The sequence below is a fragment of the Mytilus trossulus genome, chromosome 14, assembly GCF_036588685.1.
Source record: "Mytilus trossulus isolate FHL-02 chromosome 14, PNRI_Mtr1.1.1.hap1, whole genome shotgun sequence".
Lineage (NCBI taxonomy): Eukaryota > Metazoa > Mollusca > Bivalvia > Mytilida > Mytilidae > Mytilus > Mytilus trossulus.
The window spans coordinates 13,714,167-13,731,146 of NC_086386.1; the positions used below are offsets into that span (position 1 = coordinate 13,714,167).

Sequence of the window (16,980 nt, forward strand, 5' to 3'; positions counted from 1 at the left end):
TATAAACTAGTTATGGTATTTCGAAAATCTTCATCACAGTAAACCCTATTCTAATATTTTTGGAAATCCATAGCATTCCTGTCTGGTGTCGGGCCTCGGCTAGCCTATATGTGAATGACTATTAACCTTTCAGTTTTGAATTTAATATTGATAAATAAAATATGTTTGAATGTTCCTTGTTTCAGGAGATAACTAAAAGGAATGTTTGTTCATACTAATAATGTAAATGTTATGTTACCCAGCAAGGCCCCTCAACCGTTCTCTAACCTTATTTTTAAATAAAACGTTTTAAATCGTTTAATTGCTACTTTGATAAATTGCCAATTTTTTCTCTTTGATTCTTTACAATCCTCTTTCGTCTATTCCTCTACCGCGTGACTTATTGTAAACCTTTAATAAGTTGAACAAATACAATCCTTTTTCGTCTATTCATCTACCGCATGGCTCATTGTAAACCTTTAATAAGTTGAACAAATACAATCCTCTCTCGTCTATTCATCTACCGCGTGACTCATTGTAAACCTTAATAAGTTGAACAAATAGACTGACGTTATTCGATTTCATCTAATTTAAAAAAAAAAAAAAATATGACTCATCATCACGAGGTATTTCATCGTTGTTCTAGAACATTCTTTTCGTCTATTTTCGTTTATGACTCATGGTCATGGGACATGTTAGATGAATGGTATAAAAAGCGATGATTCGTTTAAATGCGCATTTGTAGCGACGAAAATAAAGTTAGAAGCAACTGTGAAAATGCCGCTCGTAATTAAAGCAGCCTTTATTAAAGAAGATGAGACCTCTGAATTCCGACGATTTACTGTCGATGAAAATTTGAGCTATGAATTCCTGAAGAGGAAAATTACAGAGATTTTCACAGATACATGTGAATGTGAACTAATGTGGAAAGGTAAGTTTACATATTATAATTAACTCAGGTAAATATACACATAAATGTAAAGATCGATGAAAGATTACTAAATATAAGTTATGTATATAGAAAATATTTATTTAAATAAATACAAAATATGAATATAAAATTGAAACTGTTTGTTAATTAATTTAAAATGTCAGAGCTATAGTATAATGTTAAAAACAAATTGGAGGAAACGTGAATGAAATAAAATATGCTGCTCTTTTAAATTAAAGTACTGAAAAAAAGAAACTTTTGTTTGAAACCTGCTTTTTGCCAGTTACATCCGAATAAAAAATGTGAAAAATGCCGGTTTTTCTTTTGTACATGGGGAACCTCTTCAACGTATAAAAGAAGAGAATGTACACCCCTTTTTCAAACTTAATTTGATATGTATTGGTGTGAAATAAGTGATCAATTATAGCAGTACAAGCTTAGGGTTGTCAGTGTCTGCATTTCATCGGAGGCCACATGCGCTTAATTAAAAAAAATAAAAACAGGGAGTAATTAATCACCATGTTTATATATCAATTGTAGATGCTGATGGCGATCTTGTCTCATTTTCTTCAGACGAAGAACTACAAGAGGCTTTGGACGGTGTCTCCGGTGGTATATTTAGAATGTTCGTCACTGGTAAGTGAAAGACATTTTATTTATCATATTGTGGTTCATGTCTAGTGCCTGAAAAGGTAAAAATAAAACATAACTTATTTTAATTAATAAAAATATAGATTGAAGAACTATGAATTCTCTTAGAGATTTTTATTGACATAAAATCCAAAATCTTGATACAAACTTTATCCTGTTGATACAAAATCCTATTAACTGCGTAAATTTTTATAAGCATGAATTGTATATGTTGAAAATTTCCACGTTATAGAAATTCTATTGCTAAACACTTCGGTTTCTAGTTTAATATATCAGTGCCGAAAATAAAATCATCGCACATGTATTAGATGTAGGATTTTCGTAGCCGAGGGCCGTCAGCCCCGAAGATATGAGACATCTGGCCCAAGACCACAATTAATGACCCCGCTTTTCGTAGTTCCCCTCAATTATAGTGTATTTTTTCTTTATTTTTTTTCTTTCCCTTTGTCATTCATTTCTTAGCTTTTCTGGGGTGGAAATGAAAAGAGAGAGCTGAAATAAACTTTTGGATGTTTTATTCTAACTGATTTTAATAAGGAAAGAGTGATTAGGCCAGGAGCAAAAAGGTTATATTTACACTTTTCGGAACATCTCTTGACTTGCCTATAGGGGTATGGATGTGTATTGGCCAAATTTGTATGCTGTAATGGTGCAATTTTTCTGAAAATTGCATATATTTTTGGACTTGTACTGTACATTACACACACAAAAAAATAGACAAAAAGAATAGGCAAATTTTGTTTAATGTGACAAAACGTTATAAAGAAATGATAGAGGAATTAATTGTGGTCTTGGGCCATCTACATCTAAATCACATAGAAGTAATAAATAATTATTTTATCATGTCTCTTGTTCTTGAAAGATCAATTGATTTTGATAATACAGGAATAGTTTCATGATATGTTAGGCTCTGATACTGTCCATATAGTATGGAATTAGTTTTCTGCTTTGCTTTTTCCAATTATATTGTGTTGTAAAATGATGCCTTTTATGGGTTCTTGATTAGATTAATAAAATTCTTAAAATAAATTCTTATAGAACATCGTTCATAGCTATGGACATGGAATGGCATCCTAATTGCGTCTATTTTTCACTGTCATCATAGGCGAATCTATACATTTTTATATAAGAGGTATAAAGTCTGCCTAATAGGGGGCCGCTTTAGTCATGCTTCAGTGGTTCCCTGTATAATCAACCATGTTTTCCACTCAAGGGAATACCCCACTCCTTCCCCCTAAATACGCCTACAGTCATTAAATTGATATGTTTATATCACTGCTTTTGTTTTGCAATATGCCTCGCTCTACTATCTTGTCTTTTTCTGGTTTAACTGCAATCTGAACATTTTTGCTGAATTGATAATGACATTATTCAGACAGATCGAAATCTCGATTTTACAATGTAATTTTTGTGTGAAATATTTGATTCATGAATATTTTATGAGGGTAAGTTTATAATGTATAGTTCAATGCATGTAAAATTACATTTATTTATTTCAGTTGACCAACAGAAATATATGAAAAGTGTACCCCAGCTTAAATATTGTAACACAGTCAATAAACACAAAGGAACTGGGAGAAGGCTGCACAAAGCTCAAATGATGGTAAGTAAAATTAAGATAAGAGGAACTCCAACCTTTCTTATTTCCTCACCGAAACAAACTGAATGATCAACTAGAAGCAATTAACCAATTTGTAAACCATGAAAAAAAAACACAGACAGAAACTCAAATACGGACTTCGTAGTCTTATAAATGTGTATAGCCACATATACATCTGAAAACACCCTATTTCACCACACAAATCATGTTTTGAAAGTAATTTATAGACATTAAATTGTTTAGTATCCATATAAATAAAAAGACGAACTACTCTTGCGTGCATTCCTAAAATTAAATTCTCAGATGGACAAATAAAAATGACCTATTTTTTCGTATATTATTTGTAGAAGTCTCCTGATTTCAACGTTGACCACAATAATGGGCGGCCTATATTCAAAGTAAGACCAGGTAACCATGAATCTGCGCTTGAATCTTTAAGATTCTATCATCGTCGTCATGGAAACAAAATGCAGAGGAAATCTAATGAAGAAATGGAATCCTGGTTTAACAGAAGACAACAAAAATGGTTGAAGCGACAACAAGAAATGAAAGAATCTTCAAAAACTGAAAATGAGGGCAACAAAAATCAAAACGGCGAGAATGATCGTCTGCAAAAACGCATCTGGCGCATAAGGAACAAACTCGCACACTTTAAAATTGGAGATTTGAATCCAGAATCCACTAACCAGGAAAGAAGTATGAATTCAGGACCCCCGTCTACAAGAAAAGACAAGGCGGGCGGTGGAAAATTCGGACGTCAACAGGGCAAATTTGGCAGAGATAAAGTAGACAATGCAGTGATAAAACTGAAACTGAAAAATCATCACCGTGCAAGAAGTTGTCCAGGTCGTATCACTGGGACCATATCTAGAGCAGTACAATTTGGTCGGTTTAATGCAGGGAAAAGGTTTGGTAAATTTGGTCCACATCATCATACCGTGGAATGTCATGATCGTAAATGGCGAAATGGTGACCACGGTGACAAACAATTGAGAAATGGTCCGTTTAAAAAGATTTTACGCAAGATGTTCGTCGAGTTACAAGAGAAACCAGATGATTATATAAACGATGACATGAAAACTAAGCGTCGTTGTCGTCGGTTAGAAAATCTTGAAAAGAAAATCCATTTCCAACAGATGTGTGAAGAAAAGAAGAAAATGCCAAATGCATGGAGGATGAAGCAACGAGGGTTAGGGAACCGTCATGGGCGTGGCATGGACTACTGGATACCAAGACGAATGAGACTTCTCAACAACCTGTCAGAACTTGAAGAGGAGAAGAATTTGGTACAATCTGAACTGAATCATGGATGTAGACATACTCCCGGTGGCTCTATAGATTGTCTACACAAAGTCTAAACACAAGTTGATACCATCTTTGTGAACTTCTCAGTACCACTACAATATTATAATAATGTAACCATTAATGTTTTTTTTAATTTTTTTTATGATAAATGTTCAATAGTGAAGGAACGTTTTGAGAGATCAGTGTAACTTTGACAAATTGTATATTATGTGACATTATTGTAGATTAAAGAATCATTCGTCTGTAATTTTAAAATGAAAAATATTAGATTAGTCATTAAAATTGTTCATTATAACTACTTCTGGTGTTTTTCCTTTGTAAAAAAAACTCTAAATATGTTCTTTTATGTACTTCTTGGGGACGGTAGTGTCAAATAGCTTTTTAAAGAAATTCCTACAATATAACAAAAGGAGATGTGGTATGATTGGCAATGATGCAACTATTAAACAAAGTCCAAATGATGTGGATGTAACCAACTATATATATGTCATCTTACATCATTTAATATTCAGTAAAAACTGTGCCGAATAGTCTGCGATACAAGGTCCCAACATGGCAGAATGGGGAAACAGGTCAAACGAAAACTGGCTGCTAGCGTAGTGGCTGCTAGCGAGGGGCTGCTAGCTTGAGCCTGTTTCAAACGAACGAGCAAAGGCGTATTTGTAAACAAAACGATGAGCAACAAACATTTTTACCAAACAGCAACTAGCAACAAACACTTAACTATATATATAGAGCGTCTGATTTGGGACAGACACATACTCAGTGAGTGACATAGAAAGACTTTTAGCGTCGTGGGTTTAAAAATGTTTGTAAGCACTCATCCCTACACTAATTTAAGAAAGGGTGTAACATACGATACGCTTGTAATCCTCGTTGTTAGGCAGCAACCATTTGATTTTCGGGGGGGGGGGGGGGGGGGGGGCTATGGGTTTTTTTTTCTGTGCAAACTTTTTTTTTTCGCCTCCAGCGAAGAACATTTTTTTTCTTTCAATTTTAGCATTACATATAGTGGGTGGCAGCTGAGGATGAAACAAACATATTTTTTTTCTCAGGGTCCAAAACAAATTATTTTTTTCACCAAAACCTGGAAACAAACTTTTTTTCCCAAAAAAAAACATAGCCCCCCCCCCCCCCCCCCCCCCCCGAAAATCAAATGGTTGCTGCCATATATATAATATAGTAACAATGTGTATACATGGGGTATTAGCTGACTAAAGACGTACACTTGTTCGTTTGTTTTCCAAGACTATATAAGTGAGTCTGGTATAAAGGTAACTTACACCTTTAATTACATTTCAACTTGAAATACCGGTAGTTAAATTCTTTATAATAATCAATATATAAATATGTGTTTACAGTTTAGTTTCTGAACAATAAATTAACTGATCTAAATTCCCACGGTCGCCACTTTCAACCTTTCTTAACACTGACATGTGTTTTCTATCATTTCTCACGCAACATTACACTTCAGCGTAAGAACAAACTGTATAAAACTGTAGGAAATGACATGACTCATAAGATTAGCATGAAGCATACAAAAACTAAAAAAAAAAAAGACAAATGGCAAAAACTTACTTTCATTTACTGAAAGCAGGTTAAAATGCAATTTCAGTTAAAATGAATAATGAGATGTGGGTTGATTCTAAATTATCAACCAGAGTCCAAAACTGCATGGATGTGAGCAGCTATATGTCACGAAACGGCCTCAAACAATGACAATTAACAAAACGTACATCGCATAATTCTCTATAAGAACCCCTGATATGACGAAATGTAAAACAATTCAAACGAGAAAACAAGCCTGTAATTCAGTGGTTGTCGTTGTTTATGTGTTACATATTTGTTTTTCGTGCATTTGTTTACATAAATAAGGTCGTTAGTTTTATCTCTTGAATTGTTTTACATAGTCTTATCGGGGCCTGTTATAGCTGACTATATGCGGTATGGGCTTTGCTCATTGTTGAAGGCCGTACGGTGACCTATAATTGTTAATGTTTGTGTCATTTTGGTCTTTTGTGGATAGTTGTCTCATTGGCAATCATACCACATTTTCTTTTTTATATTCATGAATTATGACAGACGTGAAATAATGTAACGGGGTTAAACATATGTGTGAGTACTCTACACCACTCTAACTGCATGACGTAAAATAATATGACAGGGTTAAACATATGTGTGAGTACTCTACACTTCTCTAACTGTAACTGTTATTCAAAGTCATGCAAATAAAACAAAAACAAGAAATAATTATATCATATTATAGTATATATTGGGGCCAGCTGAAGGACGCCTCCGGGTGCGGGAATTTCTCGTTACATTGCCCTGTTGGTGACCTTCTGCTGTTGTTGTTTTTTCTCTTTGATACATTCCCTATTCCCATTCTCAATTTTATCAATACAAATCCAACGGATTTAGCGAAAATATCAAGTCGATTAAAAACGTCACAGTGTGCAAAGATAGAAATATAAGTACATAGTTTTGACTGGACTTATAGGTCCACAATATAGAACAAGGAGGTGTGGTTTTATTCCAAATACAAACATTAATTCAACAGAGTTCATATAATATGGACTGGTATATATTCTTGTTTAGGAGCAAGCTAGTATACAATTTTATTTAGGAGCCAGCTGAAGCACGCCTCCGGGTACGGGAGTTTCTCGCTGCATTGAAGACCTATATTGCCAATTTGGTGAAATTCGGCTGTTATCTGCTCTATGGTCAGGTTTTTGTCTCTTTGACACATTCCCCACTTCCATTTTCTATTTTATGTCACTGTACGGCATTCAAAGAAAGATAAAACCCTATTCTGTATTTAGTCACTATATATTAAAGCCACCATCCCTTTTTCAACGTAACAAAAAGTCAAACAAATCAAACTATTTATAATTAAACGGACTGAGAGGTGACAGATAGCAACAAACGACAAGAACTAAACAATAGCTACAATTACTTTCAAAAGAAAAAATACGGACTTTCCGTTTTGAATTTTCCTCGGAACAGTATTTTTGTGATTTTCCTTTTTTGCAATTTTGCAGCTATACGAAAGAGCTTGTATGAGGAAATTAACCCTTTTTAAGCTTAGTCAACTTTGGTTTGGTATCCGAAACTTATGGGTGTGTACAACACCCTATCATGCTGTTTTGTTTAAAAGCTGCATTTTACATGGCATCTACATCTACTATGTCATGCAAAGTGTACCCCAAATTGAAATAAAATATGTTTGAATCCTACGCATAATGACACGCATAGGAGGATCATAGGACATGCAGGTGATTGCAATAAGCTAGCGGATTACACATTCAATAAATAAAAATGAAAAACATTTGACTTAAATTTATGATCTCGACAGAGCATATATTACATTGTTGTTACTTGTCATCTATAAATATATATTTATCATCGTCTTTATATAAAATTGCTTTGTTCGTGTCTATGTTCTGTTTAGCGGGATAATTTTCGCATTGATTCGTATGACTGCATGTGAGGTTACAATGAGTTCAAAACCAGTTGACCTTTTCAAAAGTACAATCCTTTCTTATTTTAAGTGATCTTAAACTGGAACACCGCTTATTGCCATAGATAAGATGACCATCATAATCCATCATCATATATTTATTTTGGGGGAGAGGGAGTTTCTCAAGGAGCCTTTTTTCAATTTCATTTCTTCCGCTTTTCCTCCATTTGGAAATTTCCTCTTGGAGTTAATCGTATTGATTTGCGGGGTAACTATTTCTCCTGCTCGCAGTCTTCACTTTTAGTTTCTGTAAAATAATAATGGTTTATATGTAGTACTAGTATATGCTATAACTTCCTCTATACTGGTACAACATCAACAACAACTTATGACAACTGAAGATGTTGGGGTGTTGAGCATTGACTGACTTCTTTAGTTTACTATGTCAACCGTTCAAACAATTTGTTGTGGACCTTATGTTGTTGTCGTTTAAAAATCATTATTTATTAAAAAAATGAATTCAATTAAATATTTCAAGCTAAAGTTGAAATTGTTTGGTACTATTAAATGTTATAGTTACTTTTCCTTTTTCCTAGACTTTTAAATGCTTTTACAATTTTTTTCTTGAAAAAACATATTTCCAGTATACTGGTTGCTTTTACAACCTTTTCTTTTAAATAATTTTTTTTTCAAGAAATCTTTATTAGAAACTTTATGAGAATACTTGATACATGTTTTCCAACACAAAAAAAACAGCATTTTTTACATATTAATTTCATATAAATAATTCTTTTTATTCAGTTTCCATATGTAAAGTTATCTGATACCCAATGAGAGTCTAATGACTAAAATAACATATCTTGCAATAACAACATGTATTGTTCTTCCACTAATCTCCCATGTAGGAATAGCCAGAATAGTAAAATACAAAATGTAGGAATAGCCAGAAGACACCATTTCATTGACAATCGTGGAGCCCAAAAGGAGCTAAATAATCCAAATTTCAAAATATAGATTAAACAAGTACTGGTATAACAAAATTAGTCTTGATTAAATTGATTCACATCTTTTTATAGAATTTTATAAAAATCTATCAATATATTTGTTCGTTTTAAAAAAAATCACTTTGAGTCCCCGTGCTTGTAGTGTATGCCCTTATATATTTCAGTTATTGGTTGTTTGCCTGTGAGAGAGCTTTCACATGTTTATATCTTTATTGTTTACGATGTTGGGATGGATTGATACTCATCCACGCCTGCTATTTTTTTATTATTGCCCCCTGCTATGGTTTTTATTAGATTTCTTACAACCACTGTTTTTGCCCTGTGTTTGTTATACATGTCAGTTTTGTTATATTTAAGTCCATACGTCGGGCCTTTTATTACAGTTTTTGTAAGAGTTCTTTACTGCACTCCTAATTACTCCCTATTCCGTAACTGTGATCCTCATTCAATGTTACAACCTCCGGTCTTTTGTATTGATCCTATACCCCTATTAAATAATCATGATTTTACGGAATGGAAAAAATATTATCAACAACACAACTTCTAGGTTATCTACGTGCATAAATAAACGTATTGGTAATGCCACTACAGCCAGATTATTTAATAAAATTGCACGTGGATATCCACAAATTTTCCCGTGCAATGCCAAAAAATGACTAACTTGTTTTAGATTAACTTCTCAAAATACTATAAGGTCAACAGTGAACGGGAGAACCTTTTCGCTCTCCTTTTCCTGTGATATTACCTGAAAAACTCAAAACCTAATATATGTGGTAACTTGAACCCAACCTAAGTGTGGTATTCAATATGTGGGACAGACGGGACGAGAAGAAATCAAGAACATCTGTACCGCTTTCGTAGACCCAAAAAATTCAAAAGTTTAGTATATCAGCATTTAGATAAGCATAATCATAATCTGAAATATATAAAATTCCAACCGCTCGAAACCGTTCAAAAACAACCAGGAGAATCACACAAGCAATTTGAAAAATCACGCGAAGTTCGCGAATTGTTTTGGATAAAAAGACTTCAAACAGCTTATCCTCTCGGTCTAAATCTTAAAATATTAGGGCAGGGGAACATATCTAAAACTCATATCGATGTCATTAATATTGTTGATAAACGACTTAGAAATAATAGGTCTCATGGTAAACGCAAGAACCGCAATCTACGTATTAAACATCGTATAAATTATACACTTGTTGATCTGTTATCTATAATAAAGAGTAATGGCAGACATCAAGTATTATGCAAACTGGGTCAGATACCTATAAGTAAATTATATGCTATTTTTCTTGAGTGTGAAAAAAAATCTTTTTTTAGCCCATTTTATGAATACACCCGTATTATTACAGCCTTTTGTCATCACAGGCTTTTTCCTATTATTGATAAACCTGAAAATCGTAAACGACATTTTCTCAAATTAAAATATATAAATAGAGGTATTGATTTTATTAATTTGTCTAGCATATTCAATGACTCTTCTGTCTATAGCTTAATACCTCCATATTTTGATAATATAGAACAACCCATTATTTCGTATTCTTATAAAAAAAAACGAGCAGAAATTTGATTTTCAATTATACGTCAATTACAACAGACGTCAATATAGAAAATAATGTTCCTTCCACTTGAGATTGCGAAACATCTAGTTTTAAATATGTTCCCTATGGTCATGTTATCACAGGAGACCTCAACATAGTCGATGACCGTGAAGTCATAACTTTTCTAAAGAAAGGACCGAAATACCGTCATCCATCTACAATAGATTGGAAACAGTGTCGTCAGGTCATTAAAGACGCTCTGTCTGCCTATTGTAAAAATTGGTGCAAACGTGAAAAATCCGATAAAAAATCTTTAGACAGTTATTTGAATAAAATTATGAATACTGTTGATATTCGAATATCTCATTTAGAAAACAATTCTGAAATTAATAATAGGAACCATGATATACCCATTTCTAGAATAAAAAACAAACTCAAGGTACTCGCAGAGCAGTTTGTATTCGTACCGTCAGACAAGGCAGCAAATAATGTAGTGGTGGTGTGACGCATATACTATACGAAAGTTCTTCAAAACGAAATTATCAATTCCTCTACATTCAGGTCAGTGCGCACCACAGAGAGTCAAATCGTTAACAAGCATACCACTGCCACTGCCCAGCTTAAAGCATCTTCCGAACATTTGAAAGTCCCTACCATGTACTGGTTACCGAAATTAAACAAAAAACCATTTAAATTCCGTTTCATCTCCGCTTCGAGTAAGTGTTCTACTACTAATCTATCAGTGCTTCTAACCACCTCCCTTACTACTATCAAAGAACTGGTTATTAACTTTTGTAATAAAGCTTATGAAAATAATGGTATTAATTATTTTTGGAGTGTTAAAAATTCTTTAGAGGTTTTAGATAAAATACATGCTTTCAATGGTCCTTACAATTCTGTTGACAGTTATGATTTTTCTACTCTGTACACTACACTTCCACACAATCTTATAAAGAAAAAGTTTTTGTATTTGATAAAATGGTCTTTCGAAAAATCTCATTGTAATTTTATTTGATGTAACTTTTTTGAGAGCCGTGGTGTAGTGGTTAGTGCATCGGACTACTAACACAAAGGTTCCTGGTTCGATTCCCGTTTGGGATGAAAATTTCAGGAACCCAATTTTCGGCTCTCCCTTGACACCATTTGCAAGTATGGTCTTGAGGAAACGATGATAGTCCGTCGGACGGGGACGATAAATGGTTGGCCCGTGTTAAGAGAGAGCCACATCTCTTGCACGTTAAAGACACCCTTGTAGATTTCGAAAAAGAGTAGGCTAATGCCGCTACAAGGCAGCACTCGCACCCGCAAAGTGGAAAGGGATTAATATAAGTTGCAAAACTTGTTTCCCAATCCACTATAAATAAATATGTTTAAAATTAAGGCCTTTTTCTGTAACGAAAAAGGAAAGTATGCTAGATACACTTACTGGAAATGTGAGGATATGATTGAAGCTTTAAACTTTCTGCTTGATAACATTTATGTACGTTTCGGCGATAAAGTGTATCGTCAGGTAGTAGGTATTCCTATGGGCACCAACTGTGCCCCTTTAATAGCAGATTTATTTCTATATTGCTATGAATCTCAGTTTATGACCAAACTCAGTAAAGACCCATCATTGTTATATTTGGTTGATACATTCAAAAATACCTACCGTTATCTGGATGATATTTTTTCGTTGAATAATCCAGAGTTCTCTAAATATACTTCAGAAATTTACCCAAACGAACTTACTTTAACTAAATCTAACATAAACAGCAGCAGTTGTCCTTTTCTAGATTTAGACATTTCAATTTCAAACGGGAAACTTCACACTAAAATTTACGACAAAAGAGACGATTTTTCATTTCCTATTGTTAATTTTCCTTTTTTAGACGGCGATGTGCCTTTGGCTCCATCATACGGTGTTTATTTATCGCAACTCGTTCGGTTTGCCCGTGTGTGTTCTGATGTCATAGATTTTAACGAACGTAATCAATGCATCACTGGTAAATTGTTGTGTCAGGGATTTCGATACCATAAATTACTTAAAACTTTTACTAAATTCTTTCATAGATACAAAGATTTGATTAGTAAATTTGGCTATACCTGTAGAAAGCTTATTAAAAATGGTATTTCTCATCCTAAATTTTATGATAATATTGTACTTAAAGCGAGGAAATCACTATGTGATCCTTGTAAACTCATCGAACCTTTAAACAAACTTATAAGTAAGGGTTATCGTACCAATATTGTAATTCGATCTCTGAATATAGTTCACATTGGCACTAATATTGATTTTGTCATTAGCAAATTAAAACATAACTAAATTTCATTATCTTTTGAGGCGAGATGTATAGGGGACACAGCCACGTTAACTTTTATTTCTATAGAAGTCGCTCTTCACTATACTACTACCTGTCGATACATTTATTTTTGGCATTGCACAAGTCATGTCTTCTTTGACTATTAATGACGTTAAAATTCTAAATCCCTGTGATGTGTTTTAGTCGATTTTAGTCTCTGATGCATGATTTTTTACTATTAATTGGTTTTGGCTTTTAACTAGCTGTCAGTAACTGCGAGTACTCTCAAATCGTATTTTCTTGTTAATTCGACCTGTTGATACTGTTTATAATGCTTTTTTGTCATTTTTTATTTATATGGATCTTGTCTGTATACCAGCTTGGATTATTTGTAATATCTTCAATTTTTCACTTATTCTTACAACATTTGTATAAACTTCAAGATTATAAAAAACGGGTTTTTTTCTAAAGTGAACATTGATTGGTTAAATATTTCTCAGTGTGTTTGAATTTGTTTGTTAGCCTTTTGGTCATGAATGTTTGTCTCTAATATTTAATTAACTGTGCATTTGTATTCAGATATCGCAGATCAAATTTATTCGTTCATTGTGTAATCATACGTTTTTTGATTGAGTTAAGTCTGCCAATTGATATTTTATCGTATGTTTTTCTATGTTGTGATGTTATGCTATTGTTTCAGAAAAAAGGGAGAAGGTTTGGGCCCATTAAAACGTTTAATCCCGCTGCAAATGTTTGCACCTGTCCTAAGTCAGGAATCTGATGTACAGTAGTTGTCGTTTGTTTATGTAATATATACGTGTTTCTCGTTTCTCGTTTTGTTTATATAGATTAGACCGTTGGTTTTCCCGTTTGAATGGTTTTACACTAGTAATTTTGGGGCCCTTTATAGTTTGTTGTTCGGTGTGAGCCAAGGCTCCGTGTTGAAGGCCGTACTTTAACCTATAATGGTTTAATTTTTAAATTGTTATTTGGATGGAGAGTTGTCTCATTGGCACTCACACCACATCTTCCTATATCTATGACAAAATATCATGTTTTAACGATTTATGAATGCTTCCTTTAATGTACACATGCAGGTACTTCTATTCATTTTCTGGATACTTGCATATTAGTATCTAATTTTTTTAACACTCAAATATTGAGCATATGGTGCATTATGTCATGATTTTTTTTATGTCAAATATTTATTAATACGACGAAAGAAGTTTGGAGAGGGGGTTAACAACCTTGACTCCTATGAATAATCAAAAGGCAATAAAGTCACTTCTAATGCATGTATAGTTCTAGTATTAATATTGGAATTACCTTTGATTTTTATCTTTAAAACTCCATCTTCTACGAAACCCAGAGCCTCTGTAAGTTCTTTATCTGTAGAAAATGCAATATGGTCACCCTCCGGATCTGTAATAAAAAGTCAGTTTTAGAATCCAAGGAATCTTAAATCTACAACAGATGTTTTTGCTTTTCCAATATGAATTATTAAAGTAAACACAGTTCAACAGGATCATGTTAATTTTAGTAACTTTTTCGTTATTGTTTATCAGTTTTTCTTAATAGGCATACGAACGAACAGTTGCATACAACAGTTACTGCTACTGCTTATATCCACTTCATCTAACTTTTGGTGGATCTCAATGGGAATTATACCACATCTCCTATTTTTTATATAAGGAAAACAATATAATTTGTTTAATGTTTTAATTTTCAGAATAAATAGTATACATTTGTTTAGGGGCCAGCTAAAGGACGCCTCCGGGTGCGCGGGAATATCTCGTTACATTGAAAACCTTTTGGTGACCTTCTGCTGTTGTTTTTTTCTATGGTCGGGTTGTTGTCTCTTTGATACATTCTCCATTTCCATTCTCAATTCTCTTATTCTGTCAAAGTTAAAAGTTCTTCTTCAGTTGTTCTTGAGTTGTCAGGGTCAAAATTTGTCAAAATGAGCTCAACAACATTGCTTATGTTATAGTGGCTTGCAAGTGAATCGATATTTTTGTGAACTTCAATTAATCCCATAGCTTGAGACGGGTATGCATATTCTACGTGTGCATCTATTAAAGGAAATTATTTCAACATTGAAAGTGAAACAAGGGCGAACCGGCCATTTCGTTGCAGTTTCGTTGACTGATAAGATCCGCAAAAAAATCATTCACATAAAGTTAAAACAATGATTAATATATCTTGTTAACCCATAACATGAAATCAAACAGACTTATCGATAATCCAATTGCACGTACTCGCTATCTATTCATATTTTAGTTGTTTACATGACCACATGATTTCTGGGGTCATTCGATTGTTCATTAGATGACATCTATGTTAAAGTGCACCCCAAATGCTGATATTTATTATCAAATCCATGTTTAATTTATTGATTATTTTATACTTTTTGTTATTTTGATATATTTTTTAGTATGATATAAATCAAATACGAGAATTTAATCAAATCGGGGAAGATGAACTTGACAGCTAATGTTCCTTGAACAAAACAGGTGAGGTGGAATTTCAAATCGAACAGAAAATAAAAAACTGGTCTTCGAAATATTCTAAGACTGTTGCTCCTTCAGAACTAAAACACTGTCATAAAAGACGAAAACTGAATAACTAAGTTAACACTTAACAAAGAAACTTCCTGACAGCCTTGATAAAAAAATTAACATCTTAACATAAAAAAAGTATTAGCCTTGTAATCACTCAATGGTATAGTCATGGTCATTCACCCTTTCTCTGAACTCAATGATTATTAAATTAAAGATAAGATCCTATTAACTAGCAGTTATATGACAGATTTGATAATAAGAATAACATGGTATGGTCTATCAATATTGTCGAATGTTATTCAAATGTTTAAAGTTTATTAAACATTCTAAAGATTTGATGACATACCTGTCCAAAACAGATTAAAGTTTCCTTGTTCTAAACTAGGATAAGTTTCTAAAACTTTCTCCTGAAGATGACTGAAACTGTTTGAATCTTCAGCAGGCACAGAAAATCTCCTTATTTCTCTCTGTTTCTCTCCTTTCTTTACCAAAAAGGCTTTTACTGTCAATGACATCTTTGCGGGAAATGGTTGTGTTCAAAGAGCTCTCGTTATGATCAAATTCGTCAACTTTTATCTTTTTATAACCCCAAATTGGCAGGTATTGAATTTATTCCAATGGTTGAATCGACAAAAGATTAAGATCTTAATCCAACTTAACAAGAGAACGGGAAGGTCGCACTTGTCTGGATGCCATCCGTTGCTCTATTTTTGTTTTAATCCTATTTAAGCAAATACAATGATTTTATTTTAATTTTTAACACAAATAAGAAACAAATAAAAGCTTTATGAAAAAACTTAAACGCCACAGATTTATTATAATCCCATAAGAATGGTAAGTTTAGTCCAATACATTAATGATTTAATAAGAATTTATATTTTCTGAAGAAAAGACATTACAACATGAAACAATGTTAGAAATAAGCGAGGGTGGGTGGGTGAGATATTATCATTAATAATGTGTATTTGTATTTGATGTTATACTTATCACGAAAACAGCTACTAGTGACAAAGAGACAAATGACGTATGGCATCAATTTATAAGTACTCGTGGTTTCTAAATGCAAGTACCTGCTTTAATCTCATTGCTACCCTATTATTATAAGTGTCACACTGCGAACAATGTTACATCGCTTGGTCTAACCATTTGTCCATCATATGTAGTATTCCATCTGTCAATCGTCTGTCATCTGACAGTACTTATGATTAGAAGTCGCACTTATAAAAAAAAATGCATATTCACATTTAGATTAACTTTAGCTACAGGAGTTGCATACATGCGAAGCCGTGAATCGAACATCTAGTATAATTCGTGTCAGACAACATTTTAAATCTGTCAGTTCCCAAGTTTTTTTTCTCTAAATTTTAACATTGCTTTCTATATCCTTCGTGTAGAAATTTCATGCATTAAAAAATCATTAAAATGTTGTTGTTCGTGTCGTTATGTTATTGAATTATAGATCAACCCCTCACATCTCCTTTTACTAATTCATTTACGAAAAGCTCCAGTTGGAACGAAAATAGATTTATAGTAGGAGAAACCGCTAAAAGAGAGACAACTCTTGCATTTTATAAAGTACAGAGTTGGCACGGCCTTGCCATTCGTTGCTCAATAACCATATGAATACATTAACTATTGAAAATTCGAGGGGGCGCAGAGGGTGTAT

The 16,980-nt window shown here is 33.3% G+C and overlaps 2 protein-coding genes across 2 annotated transcripts; one reads left to right on the forward strand and one right to left on the reverse strand.

The window, feature by feature from the left end:
- The first annotated feature begins 601 nt into the window (after positions 1 to 601).
- Positions 602 to 4,718, forward strand: LOC134696082 (uncharacterized). The gene is made up of 4 exons (XM_063557674.1): positions 602 to 910; positions 1,451 to 1,546; positions 3,061 to 3,164; positions 3,509 to 4,718. Exons 1-4 carry the CDS (start codon positions 679 to 681, stop codon positions 4,517 to 4,519), a joined length of 1,443 nt encoding a protein of 480 aa, XP_063413744.1. The 5' UTR covers positions 602 to 678; the 3' UTR covers positions 4,520 to 4,718.
- A 3,069-nt stretch (positions 4,719 to 7,787) lies between these two features.
- On the reverse strand, positions 7,788 to 16,024 carry LOC134696524 (sequestosome-1-like). Its single transcript, XM_063558362.1, has 3 exons — positions 15,661 to 16,024; positions 14,080 to 14,175; positions 7,788 to 8,230 (listed from the first exon to the last, which is right to left on the reverse strand). Exons 1-3 carry the CDS (start codon positions 15,827 to 15,829, stop codon positions 8,196 to 8,198), a joined length of 300 nt encoding a protein of 99 aa, XP_063414432.1. The 5' UTR covers positions 15,830 to 16,024; the 3' UTR covers positions 7,788 to 8,195.
- Between the last annotated feature and the right edge of the window lie 956 nt (positions 16,025 to 16,980).